Source organism: Rattus norvegicus, chromosome 1 (assembly GCF_036323735.1).
Source record: "Rattus norvegicus strain BN/NHsdMcwi chromosome 1, GRCr8, whole genome shotgun sequence".
NCBI classification, from domain to species: Eukaryota; Metazoa; Chordata; class Mammalia; order Rodentia; family Muridae; genus Rattus; species Rattus norvegicus.
Window position 1 is genome coordinate 236,918,757 of NC_086019.1, and position 14,137 is coordinate 236,932,893.

At 35.5% G+C, this 14,137-nt stretch overlaps 1 protein-coding gene across 11 annotated transcripts in view; it reads right to left on the reverse strand.

The window, feature by feature from the left end:
- The window catches only part of Brd10 (bromodomain containing 10), a 79,895-nt gene that overhangs the window by 14,237 nt on the left and 51,521 nt on the right, over positions 1-14,137 (reverse strand). For 7 of the 11 annotated variants that reach the window (XR_010053666.1, XR_010053671.1, XR_005499640.2 and 4 more), the window contains one exon: positions 8,984-9,073. The exons of 1 other annotated variant lie outside the window; for it this stretch is intronic. Coding sequence is in view for 5 of the 10 variants with exons in the window: in NM_001419462.1 (NP_001406391.1) it covers positions 8,984-9,073 (90 nt within the window). In the remaining 5 variants the exon portion in view is untranslated. Of the gene's footprint in view, positions 1-226; positions 356-8,983; positions 9,074-14,137 lie in introns of those variants that run through there. 3 more of the 11 variants (XR_005499641.2, XR_005499642.2, XM_039101404.2) reach the window with 1 other exon arrangement.

Consider the following 14,137-nt stretch of genomic DNA (forward strand, 5'->3'; position numbering starts at 1 on the left):
CCCATGGAGTTTTAAAATGACCCTCTGGGGAATATTATTAAAAGAAGCTGATCTATGGTCACAAGGTAAGTCCTTTATTATATTATGCAGTTTTATAAGTTTTTAGAGTATAATGCACCAGTAACCTAAGGAATCATGAGGAAAGAAACAAACTTACAAAACTACACAATACTGTAAAACAAAAAACTGCATCTTAATGAATGTGAAATGAGCATGGGGAACTTACCTCATAACTAAAGAACAACTCCATCCTGCTGTAGAAATCTGGGATGGGTTTGACAATGCCAGCTTAACACTGGCTAGGGTGCTGCAAAGAGGGAGTTGGCAATCTACTAATGCTGAGGACATTGGAAACCTGAAGGGGGAAAACAGATAAATTCTAGGTTTATAATTAAGTACCTCATCATCATTGATATATCTGTGCATTAATAAATTCAGATGCTCTGTATAGTAAAAACACTTAGACAAGCCACCTTTTTTAAAATAAAGATTTTCTTGTACTGTTGTATATAATCAAAACAGGTTATTAGGAATCATAATAAGAAAGTTAAATCGTGTATTAATACAAAAGAGTTTCTTTTTAAATTGAGAAAGTATTGTAAAAAGAAAATTTTATTATGCTGTAGGTGATAAGTGTTATGTTGTACATGATAAATACATACCATTTTATCCTTTGAAAAATTACACAGCAAAAAAATTGACAAGTTTAGTCAAAGAATGAATGCTACTTTCCAACATGCTTCTGCTTACAAATATTAGTACATAGAAAGAAACATGGGTCCCAAGACAAAGTACTTATATCCCAGGCCTAATTCTTAGCACAGACAGAAATCCTATGATGGAAAAATGTCAATTTCTCATTTCAAGAAAAATGAGACTAGCTAACAAAGTGTCAGTAGATCCCCGATGATCAATGATGGCTCATTTAAAACCAAATGCAATTCAAAAGTAGCTTGCAAAGAATGTAAACTCATATGAATGAAAACAGCACAAATAAAATTTAAAATTTTAGCTGGGTTTGGTGGTGGACTCCTTTAATCTCAGCACTGGGGGGCAGTGGAAGGAGGATCTTTGAGTTCAAGGCCAACCTGGTCTAAAGAGCGAGTTCTAGGGACAGCCAGAGCTATACATCTTGACTTGAAAAACCAAACCAGTAAATTACAATGATGGATTTCCGTATATCAAACCATCCCTGCATTTCTGGGATGAAGCCTACTTGACCATGATGGATAATCATTTTGATATGTTTGTGGATTTAGTTTGTGAGAATTTTATTGAGTATTTTTGCATTGATATTCATAAGGTAAATTGGTCTGAAGTTCTCTTTCTTTGGTCTTTTGTGGTTTAGGTATAAGTGTAATTGTGGCTTCACAGAAGGAAATGAGTAGTATTCTTTCTGTTTCTAGTTTGTGGAATAGTTGGGACAGTATTGGTATTAGGTCTTCTAAGAAGGTTTGATAGAATTCTGCATTAAACCCACCTGGTCCTGGGCTCTTTTTGGTTGGGAGATGTATAATGACTGCTCCTATTTCTTTAGGAGTTACAGGGTTGTTTAAATGGTTTATCTGTTCCTGATTTAACTTTGGTACCTGGTATCTGTCTAGGAAATTGTTCATTTCATGTAGATTTCCCAGTTTTGTTGCATACAGGCTTTTGTAGTAGGAGCTGATGTAATCCACTATATAAACAAACTCAAAGAACAAAACCACGTGATCATCTCATTAGATGCTGAGAAAGCATTTGACAAAATTCAACACCCCTTCATGATAGAAGTCCTGGAAAGAACAGGAATTCAAGGCCCATATCTAAACATAGTAAAAGCAATATACAGCAAACCAATAGTTAGCATCAAACTAAATGGAGAGAAACTTGAATCAATCCCACTAAAATCAGGGACTAGACAAGGCTGCCCACTCTCTCCCTACTTATTCAATATAATACTCGAAGTCCTAGCCAGAGCAATCAGACAACAAAAGGAGATCAAAGGGATACAGATTGGAAAGGAAGAAGTCAAAATATCACTATTTGCAGATGATATGATAGTATACTTAAGTGACCCCAAAAGTTCCACCAGAGAACTCTTAAACCTGATAAAAAACTTCAGCAAAGTGGTTGATATAAAATTAACAGAAACAAATCAGTAGCCTTCCTCTACTCAGAGGATAAACAGGCTGAGAAAGAAATTAGGGAAACGATACCCTTCACAATAGTCACAAATAATATAAAATACCTCCGTATGACTCTAACCAAGCAAGTGAAAGATCTGTATGAGGAGAACTTAAAGTCTCTAAAGAAAGAAATTGAAGAAGATCTCAGAAGACGGAAGGATTTCCCATGGTCATGGATTGGCAGGATTAATATAGTAAAAATAACCATCTTGCCAAAAGCGATCTACAGATCCAATGCAATCCCATCAAAATCCCAAGTCAATTCTTCACAGAGTTAGAAAGGGCAATTTGCAAATTCATTTGGAATAACAAAAAACCCAGGATAGCCAAAACTATCCTCAACAATAAAAGAACTTCTGGGGGCATCACCATCCTTCACCTCAAGCCATATTACAGAGCAATAGTGATAAAAAAAAGTTGTATGGCATTGGTACAGAGACAGGTAGGAAGATCAATGGAATAGAACTGAAGATCCAGAAACGAACTCATACACCTATGGTCACTTGATTTTTGACAAAGGAGTGGGAAAAAAGATAGCATTTTCAACAAATGGTGCTGGTTCAACTGGAGGTCAGCATGCAGAAGAATGCAAATCCATCCATTCTTATTGCCCTGTAGAAAGCTCAAGTCCAAGTGGATCAAGGACCTCCACATCAAACCAGATACACTCAAACTATTAGTAGAAAAAGTGGGGAAGAGCCTTGAACACATGGGCACTAGGGAAAATTTCCTTAACAAAACACCAATGGCTTATGCTCTAAGAGCAAGAATTGACAAATGGGACTTCATAAAATTGCAAAGCTTCTAAAAGGCAAAGGACACTGTCATTAGGACAAAATGGCAACCAACAGATTGTGAAAAGATCTTTACTAATCCTACATCTGATAAAGGGCTAATATCCAATATATACAAAGAACTCACAAAGTTAACCTCTGGAGAAATCAAATCACCCTATTAAAAAATGGAATACAGAGCTAAACAAAGAATTCTCAACTGAGGAATATTGAATGGCTGAGAAGCACCTAAAGAAATGTTCAACATCCTTAGTCATCAGGGAAATGCAAATCAAAACAACCCTGAGATTCCATCTAATAGCAGTCAGAATGGTTAAGGTCAAAAACTCAGGTAACAACAGATGCTGGTGAGGACGTGGAGAAAGAGGAACACTACTCTATTGTTGATGGGATTTCAGGCTGGTCCTCAGAAAATTGGACATTCCACTACCTGAGGATCCAGCTATACCTCTCCTGGGAATATACCCGAAAGATGCCCCAACATACAACAAGGACACATGCTCCCCTATGTTCATAGGAGCCTTATTTATAGTAGCCAGAAGCTAGAAAGAGCCCAGATGTCCCTCAACAGAAGAATGGATACAGAAAATGGTACATCTACACAGCAGAGTACTACTCAGCTATTAAAAACAATAAAATTCATAGGCAAATGGAAGGAACTAGAAAATATTCCAATGTGAGGTAACCCAATCACAAAAAGCACACACTGCATACCCTCACTACTAAGTGGATATTGGCCCAAAAGCTCGGATTACTCAAGATACAATCCACAGATCACATGAAGCTCAAGGAGAAGGATGACCAAGTGCGGAGGCTTAAGTCCGTCTTAGAAGGGGGAACAAAAATATTCATAGGAGGAGATATGGAGATAAAGTTTGGAGCAGAAACAGAAGGAATGGCTATTCAGAGCCTGCCCCACCTGTGGATCCAGCCCATAAACGTACAGCCATCAAACCTACTCATTATTGGGGATGCCAAGAAGTACATGATGACAGGAGCCTGATATGGCTGTCTCTTGACATGCTTTGACAGAGCATGACAAATACAGAGGAGGATGCTCGCAGCCAATCACTGAACTGAGAACAGGGTCCCCATTGGAGGACTTAGAGAAAGGATTGAACGAGATGAAGGGGTTTGCAACCCCATAAGAACAATACCAACCGATAAGAACTCTCAGGGACTAAACCACTATCCAAAGAGTACGCATGGACTGACCCATGGCTCCAGCTGCATATGTAGCAGAGAATGGCCTTGTTGGGCACCAATGGGAGGAGAAGCACTTGGTCCTGCCAAGGCTGTGTAGGGGAAGTCAGTGTGGGGGGTAGGAAGGGGTGGGTGGATGGGTGGGAGAACATCCTCATAGAAGGGCGAGGGTGGATGGGATAGGGGGTTTACAGACAGGAAATCAGGAAAGGGGATAACATTTGAAATGTAAATAAATAAAAAAAATCAAATAAAAAAGAAAAAGAAAAACCAAACCAAACACAACAAAACCTGTGTTAATAAACTAGAGTCTAAGTAATAGCAAATAAAAAATTAATACATTTAGTAAGAAACGGTTTCCACATTTCCACAGTGCTGCATATATTCAGTTTAGGAGATAACACTGTGATCTCACTGTTATATAGTCCCTTTTGAAAAAAATGCTAGTTTTGATAATGCAGTAAATGACTGCACATTACTATGGGATTTAAGTATTTAACAGTGCCAGGTAAAATTCTCTTATACTCTCACCAGTTTTCACAAACGTACACGACTGCCACTGTGATAACATCACTGCTTTGTACAAAGAGAAAACCTTCCTAGTGAAGCAGCTCATTCTTCACTAGAGAAAAAAATCATCTACTTTTAAAGAATAGTTTATGTTCAACCTATATACGAATTTTGCTTAAAGGCAGAAGCCTCTTTTAACAAACTATGATAAAGCATAAATTGAACAAATAATGAAAAAACAGGTTCACATAAAATTTCTTTAAAAAGAATGATACAAACTTCCAATTTTTACTACCTAGAAGGCAGTATGTCTAGCAAATTTCAAACACATCAAGACTGAGTAAATGTAGTAAAACATTCATGCTCTAACTTCCAGGAAGAGTAAAGCACATCTTAGACTAGAAAGAATGTTTCACAAATAATTCAGCGAAATGGAAATTTATCTCAATGAAAGCCCTAAAATCCCAAACAACAAAAAAGTGAGAATACTAAAAACTCTTGTAGCCTAAATTATGGTTGAGAAAAATTAAACGGTCTTATCAGACTATATTTCTCTCCATCTTAACGATATGCCTTATTTTAGACAAAGCCGAGGCAGATGATTAAGTAGAGTGGTAGAATTCGAAGGAGACAATCTAGTCTTTAACAGACTACCACCTTCTATTGTAATAAATAGTTTGGTGGCAAAACCTGAGATATTTTAAAAAGTCTTTTAAATTTAACTATAATGAATTCTATAATATGAAGCCAGTTAATTAGAAAACCAAAATAACCTTTTAAATGAAATGTTGGTTGGATAAGAAAATGGAATTTTTTTCTACCCACAGGGCAAGGACACATGTATTTCAGGCTGGTTTCAAGCCCACTATGTAGCTAAGGATAACCTGGAATTTCTGGTCCTCCTTCCCTCCCAGGGTTACAGGGATGTACAGCATACCTGACTTTTCTTGTTTGTAGGAAAAAGTATTTGGAATGACCCCAGGGAGAAGAAACTCTCTGAAATAGCTAGGTGTTTATTAATGAATTAAATCAATATCCCATGTGCAATTTCTAACTTCAGTGAAACTATGGGTAACTAAACATTTACATCTTCTTTGTTATTCATTGTTATGAAAAAACAAAAATCATTATTAAATCAAAGACATGTTTTGATTCTAAATACTATTTTGGTCCTGACAATAATCCTCTTAGGGGACAAATATTAATCTTCATTCATCTTGCAATAGCAAAGGAAGCCCAAGGGATGAGAGACATGTCAGAGCAGCGCTCTCTATCATCTAGTCCACGCATTTTATTTAAAAAAAAAAAAAGCCTCCCTACAGGTCTTCACTGTGACCCCCAATTCCAGTTAAGAATCAACTAGTGTCAACATATGACCACAATAAGTGCAAACATATGACGACCACCAATAAGAAGTGATCAGTGACAGACAGCCTGACAATGAGGGAAAAAAAAAAAAGACAGACCAAAAGCAAACATACCAAAATAATCCTTCAAAATATATGGATGACTATTAATTAGAGCAAGCAATAGCAACATATTTTTATAATACTAAAACAACTGATATTCATAACAGTGATCCCTGAGTCAATCACAGAGGTTTAAATTGTGCTCAGATAGTAGAAGGCACAAAGCATCATTAAATGATTAAAATAAGAATTTTTTTTTTTTTTGGTTCTTTTTTTCGGAGCTGGGGATCGAACCCAGGGCCTTGCGCTTCCTAGGCAAGCGCTCTACCACTGAGCTAAATCCCCAACCCCAAAATAAGAATTTTTGATAACATTTATGTTTACTAAAAAAAAATGTTAAGTAGAGCATCTTACTCTTTTTTTTTTTTTTTTTTTTGGTTCTGTTTTTCGGAGCTGGGGACCGAACCCAGGGCCTTGCGCTTCCTAGGTAAGTGCTCTACCACTGAGCTAAATCCCCAATCCCAGAGCATCTTACTCTTAAGTGATACCAAACAGAAACAAAGTTAACTTCTGTAACTTACACAGACCACTCTCAACATCAGATTTTGTAAAGAAAAAAGGTATGTGTAGGGAGAGATAATTCTAAATCAAACCCGGTCACTTTCACTGGTTAAGACAATTGTCTATGTTAGGCTATCCTTAAGATAGTTGCAGCCAAGGGGAAATAGTTTACATTCTATTGGTACTTCAGTAAAATTATCCCCGGTAAAGTACAGTTCCAAGAACCTAATCTCTTCAAGAATGGAAACATCAAAAACAACTTGTAAATAACAAAGGACATGGACAAGTTTGGAGACATAAAGTATAATCCATCAAACTCTCTATATAACCTCAAACTCCCTAATAAGCCTACTCTCAAAGACTATAGTGTCATGAACCTTTAGCTCACTTCTTTAATTTGTTTTCTATTTCATCCTATGAAGGAAGGGGATTTGCTTATACTGCAGTTCCACCTCACTAAGGACGTGAGGAATATGGTTTCACAGAAAATCTTGAGGGTCTGCAAAAAACTTTTCTCCTGTAATAAGTGCTCTATGTGCTTAAATCAACTATGCTTAAAACTGTGCAGTAGAGGGGCTGGGGATTTAGCTCAGTGGTAGAGCGCTTACCTAGGAAGCGCAAGGCCCTGGGTTCGGTCCCCAGCTCCGAAAAAAAGAACCAAAAAAAGAAAAAAAACTGTGCAGTAGAAACAAAATTTGTATCATATAATGTTTAACTGTAGTATATAAAGGTTGAGCAATTTTCAGAAGTCATAAAACATGACTTAAAACAGTTATAAAACATGAAAACAATAGCTTCTGAGGCAATAACTAAAAACTGTAATTATGCTGATTTTTAGAAAATGATAATCCTTTCTTACTAAAAAATTAGCCTTTTAAGAACATAAAATATTAATTAAGATAAAAAACTTTTTGGCTGAAAATATTATCACACAATTCTTTTGGGAACAGAACATAGTAATATAGTAAATTTTAATAAAACAGTCTTCCACATCAAAAGACTTCCCAGATACAGAAAGTACATATGAAAATAAGGTTTCAGCTATTTTTAAATGGAGGTATTTCTGAAATGTTTCCCCCACTTTCTGATGGTATATTAACCAGATGGTTTTTCTTGTCCACTAGTGACTATTTAGACTGCTTTTGTTTTGAACTAGTCTCACTAGGTAGTGCTGACTGGCCCAGTTCTCACTCTGCAGACCAGGCTGGTTTTGAACTCAGACATTCTTTTAGCACTGCCTCCCTCACCCTGAGCGCTAGTGTGAACATTACTTCACCTCAAGGATTACAGTGATTCTCTCAGATGTATCATATGGTAGACTTTTCACTCTATACATTAAGACAGGACTGAAGCCTCCTGATACTTCAGCCTGATCTCTTCAAAGTACTTCCAATATATCATTCTTAACAGCATGTAAAATGGCTACTATTAACCTGCTGAATCACTCATCATATTTTATAATATCTATATCCATAAGTTTTAAGCAGAAAGCAAGTGGTTTCATGAGTAAACAGTTTATTTTAATGATTGATTTTTCTTAAATATTTGATACCTTCTCCCTTTACTTATTGGTATAAAATTATGTTTCGATATGACATAATCTGACTATAAATGCTAGTTAAGTAGATGTTATCTATTTATAATGAACAATGCAGAGAGAGCACTTTACAAGTGACAGCATATATATAAAAAACATGCTCATATATGTAGCATAGCCTCTTCAGAACAATGAAAAATTCAGGAGATTAATTGATCAATTATTGTTAAGACATACAGTAAAAAATTAATCTTAAAAGCCTACAGTTTGGTAATGGTTCTTTTAGGAGTCATCTTGGTAGGAATAAAAAGAATTTGGGGGGGTTGGGGATTTAGCTCAGCGGTAGAGCGTTTGCCTAGCAAGCGCAAGGCCCTGGGTTTGGTCCCCAGCTCCAAAAAAAAAAAAAGAAAAAAGAAAAAAAAAAAGAATTTGGGGCTTGATTATATCTATTTAATATTACACATAATTTTGTTGCTAGTAATATGCTTCCATTAAAGATTCATAGTCCAGAGTACACAGTATCTTAAAAGCTACAGATAAAAACCACCAGCATATGGATCATACCGAGACTGTACCTCTTATAGACCAGACAAAGAAAATTAATCTTCCTGCCCAGATACCATCTTTTTCTATTAAAAATGAAAATTAGACCACATGGGAGAAATGAAAGAACAACGCTTCTATTCTTAATTGTAAATTTTCATGTAATTAGAACAAGGTTTTTAAAAAAGTTGGAAAAAAGAAGCAAGAATAAATTTTAATGCTGACAATAATAGATAGAACTTTTGGATAAACACCTACCGATTTTTTTCTACTGTTTTCCAGATCTTTGAGTTCATTCTCGATTTTTGTGATTAATTCCCTGAGTTCATCAAGATTAGTGCAAATAAGCTAAAACAAAACACAAAAACACAGCTTGATAACACATAATATAAAACACCCAAAATGTGGTAACAGAAATTACTTAACGTATACTGAAATTAAAACTATTCCTCCACAATAATAAAAGGACAGCTCTATGGTTAATATCTTGAGATATTTACTTGTTGTGATGTATGAACTCCAGGCTCCCTATAAAATAGGCTAGAGTTCACACTGGTAGTCTCGCCCTGCACTCTCACCTCACACTTGCGTCGTGGTCCTGTTGCTTTCTTGTTATTACTAACTCTCAGCCCAGAATGACAAAGATCTGGAAACTCATTAGATTTTATAAGTTACCGAATCACCTGTAAGAATAACCCCACCATGCAGTCTCCGAGAAGGTGAAACACAAGCCTGCAAGTGGCACCATCCCTTTGCCTTCAGGCTTGCTGCCTGTACACTTTAACTAAGTTACTGTTATTGGCAGTTGTACTTGAAGGAGGACTAAAACCATGTGTGATACAGTCAAAGATAGGAACACAATTAAGTATATTTAAGCCTTTAATAAGTTTTACTGTTGATTTTTTAAAGAAAGGGTGCTATATGTAGCCCTGGCTTGTCTCAAACTTTGATGCTCTTGTGCAGCCACCCAGTGCTAGATTTCAGACATGTGTCATCCAGCCCAACTGAGCTTAACAGGCTTTAATAAAAACATCTTTACGACAGTATCTATTTCCTTCTATAACTGTGTGGTTCATTTTATTTTACTTTGGTCAACACTGGCAAATGAACAAAATGATGAATTCTTATTTATTAACTGGCCTAGCTTGGCTTAACTAAAGTTTTATAAACTGAAGATTAAGAAATACTAACAAAAATATTAACTACTCCATATGGTTCCTGTAAAATTATACTGTGTTTGTCCAGTGAGTTTAATACATTTAACCATTTCCTAAAATAATTTAAGATCATCTATTTTTTAAAAAAGTAATAGAAAATTCAGAAGCAAAACTACATCTACACAGACAAAAAGTTTCAGATCCAAGAAAATCTTGTGATATTTATACTGTATAACTTAAAGTATGCTATATATTTATAAATTATCAGTAACCTTTATTAGTGTGCTTATTACATTTCACTGATGCAAAGTTACCATTTTCTTAAAAGCACACATTCTTTCATAAGAAAATCAGACAAAAGAAAATCAGGCAAAGTGAATCACAACAAGTTAACTGTTAGTTGTTATTAGGTAATTAAAAACTGGACACTGGAAATGCTTTAAATTAGGCTAAAACCTTAAGAAAATTTGAAATGCATTTATTTGTAAAAATGGCAAAATGGTTCAACCTAAGATATTAAAAACATATTACATGTTACACCATAATTAGTATTAACAATTACTTATTAGACATATCTGAAAAACTTCAAATTCATTGATAAAACAGGGCAAGTAAATAGTGAAGCAATCCAAATTAAACAATTAGGACTGGGGATGTGCTCAGTGGTGGAGTATTTGTAACGCACAAAACCAAAAGCAACTTCAGAGTAGAAAATATTAAAACAGTATCAAGTAGGAGAGTACAACTGATAATTATTGGAAATCACATATTCTAATTTGCTAAATCTGGTTATGAAGGAAATGGTATCAAACAGTACACTGGTCATCTAGGTAAGAACATCTACAATTAGATAACATTTTCAGCTTGTCGTGTATCTATGAAGCCACACAGCAATGTCAGTTTTCCAGTGGGTTTAATGAGTGCCCACTAGGGACTTAAACTTCTCTGCACTCCAGTCTGTTGTTACTATTGCCATGCCATATTTGTCCTTTTTCACTGAACTTGGTGTATTGGTTAATATCATAGCATATATTTTTTCATTTACCTATGGTAAGGCCCAGAGTCATTTTCCTTATATTCTAGGTATCGCACTTAAAATGATTAAGAGCATGTTTTATGTGTAGTTTGTAGAATTTTACGGAACAATGAAGGCTTATACCCAACAAACTAAACAGATCCTAAAAAAGTTTGAAAGATCTTTCAATTATCAGTTACTCATGACATCAACTACTAATTATATTTCATCTACTGTAAAACAACTGAGGCCAAAGCATTATTAAAAGCTATATAAAGTAACACCTCTAAGTGGCTTACCTAGTAGTTAATAATCTGTGTTAAATCAACTCTTCTCAAATTTCAGTGTGTATACAATGCAGGGGAACCTTGGTAGTTTTGGATTTAGTATGTTTTACATCTGACAAGTTTATAGTTAAGAGTCAGTGGGTCACGCATGTTCTTAATGACTGTGAATTATATACAGCACAGCTACTGAGACACTGAAACATTCAGGTGCTATGTAGCTAATGAAAATAAAAATTCACCATTTCCAAATTTAAGGACTGGACTCTTTTTAGAATAATGTTACTTTTTAAAAAAAGATTTATTTATTTACTATATATAAGTACACTGTAGCTGTCTTCAGACACACCAGCAGAGGGCATCAGATCTCATTACAGATGGTTGTGAGCCACCATGTGGTTGCTGGGATTTGAACCCAGGTCCTCTGGAAGAACAGTCAGTGCTCTTAACAACTGAGCCATTTCTCCAGCCCTAGGATAATGTTCTTAAAGTAAATCACCTTATCTAAATCCTAAGTGTAATTTTTTATAAAAATTTGAGGATCAGAATATTTTTAGTGGCATTTATCTTGAGGCTGCATTAAAATAACTCAATACCTATATAATAATTTCAATTGTTGTGGAGATAGGATCTTACTACACAGTGCAGGATGCCCTTAAAATTATGTAGCCAAGGCTAGTCTCAGCCTTCCAAGTGCTGGGGTTACAGATACGTGCTATTACAACCAGGCCTGGCTTATACTCTCAATATACAATCATATTCTTCATATTTTATATACCTAATGCATGCCTATCATACAATACACAAAATTATGCAAAACTAGTACAAAATTCTGGAGTAGAAACAATTTGATTCATGCCAATTGTACATCACATATAACTCAATGCTTTCTTTTTTAAGAATGAAAATCTTCAATTTCAAGTGGTAATTCTATTAAAACTAGAATCAACACAGTAAAAATTCGTTTCAGTAGGGAGAACAAATACATTTAGTAAGGACAAAGAAAGACATCTCGTTAAATCCTCTTCTTGTTAGTATTAATTTAGAAAAGTGTTTCTGAGACACAGGGCCTCCTGGGTGAAAAAGAAAGAAGCTGAGCTGGGATTCCCACCTGGCCAGACACACAAACCCCTGGAGCCTTTCCTTCACACTCCAGAGGTTACTGCTGCCTTCTTTCCCAGGGAGAATCTAAGAGTAACACACTTCCATTAAAGTAAACCTTTACCTGACTGAATCAAGGCTGAGCCTCAATCAACCAATTTACGTATGAAAGGGACTGAAATGAGGTAACTTGGTTCGAGGCTTAGAGCCAGCTAGACAGGTATAGCATCAACTGACACATAAGAACTAAAAGCTACAGATGTAAAGTGACTGAGAGTGTGATGCATTGGTAGAGGAGACTACAGAATTCTAAACTCCTTCTACTAGGTCATATGCTGAGGGCTCTTTCTAAACAAAATAAAAATTTTAAGAACTAGCAACAGTTGAACACAGAGTTTTAGGATAAAATTCATAATGTATTACTTTCATTGACAGTACTGAAAGACCGTCTCTTCAACTAAAAAAATTATACATGGGGCTGGGGATTTAGCTCAGTAGTAGAGCGCTTACCTAGGAAGCGCAAGGCCCTGGGTTCGGTCCCCAGCTCCGAAAAAAAGACCCCCCCCCAAAAAAAAATTATACATGAATATATGTATTAGGAAAGGGAAAGTATTTTTTAAATAAAAGAATTTCATGAGTGTATCTCAGAGACTTACACAATAAAGATTTCCTTATCACTTCAGTCACTAAAATCATGTCATTTTGGTAGACCCACTCTAGGTTTGAAGATACTTTCGAATAAGACAAAATAAAAAAAGTAGGTCATATTTAAAAGTAAAGGGGAAATCATGGTGAAAAGTAAAAACAATTATGTTCAAACAAAATGGGTCATTCTCAATACTGTTCTAATAAAAGGCCCTATAATTATAAAATCTGTAACTCTAACACCAACTGGAATACAAGTTAGAAATGCACATAATAGTCAAACAAAATTATATTAACAGTTGTTAAGACAATGCTAACAGGAAAATTACATATTTCTTATGATCACTATGCCACATCAGCGAGGACAATACATAACAACAAATATTCACTTTATGAGAAAACAAAATAATTCTGAAAAACAAGTTAATGAAATATTTAACAATACTATGTAATTAAAAATGTTTTTCTAATGCCTTATATTAAATAAAATTGAAAGGTTTTTAAAGAGGTTAAAAAAAATCTCAATGTATAAATAAAAAAAACCCTAAGTTGAAAATACATAATTTAAGAAGTCGCAATTAAAATATGACTTAATCTATAGATCTGTATAACATAGGAAAGTTAAAAACTAATTTGAATTTTAGTCTCAATTTGTTATATGAAGATAATACTTAACCTGTAGAATGAGTCACGCATACAGATCAGATGCTAAGTACACACTCAGTAAAAAAGTATTTTGTGTATACTTGTATGTGGTAGAATTACCAATGAGAGGGGAAAAAACATGGTAAGTAAAGGCCTCTTACTTATGTGTGTTTAAGTGACTACCAAGTATGGGAGTGCCTGTGGAGGTCAGAGGGTGGCACAGGAGCCAGTGGAGCCAGCATTACAAGCACTGAGTCACATGACATGGGCACTGCAGACAGAACCTGTGTCTTCTGGAAGAACAGCAAGTGCTCTTAACTGCCAAGCCATTTCTCCAGTCTCTACCTACTAAAATTTTAAGAAATTATTTTGACTATTTTTCATTGTGTGCGCGTGTGTGCGCATGTGTGTGCGTGCGTGTGTGTGTGTACAAGTGCCTACAGAGGTCAGAGGCACTAGATCCTCGGGAGCTAACCCTACAGGCAGGCAGTTGTGAGCAGCCTGATTATAAAATGCCAGAATCTGAACTCAGATCCTCTGAAAGAGCATACTTCTAAACTAATGA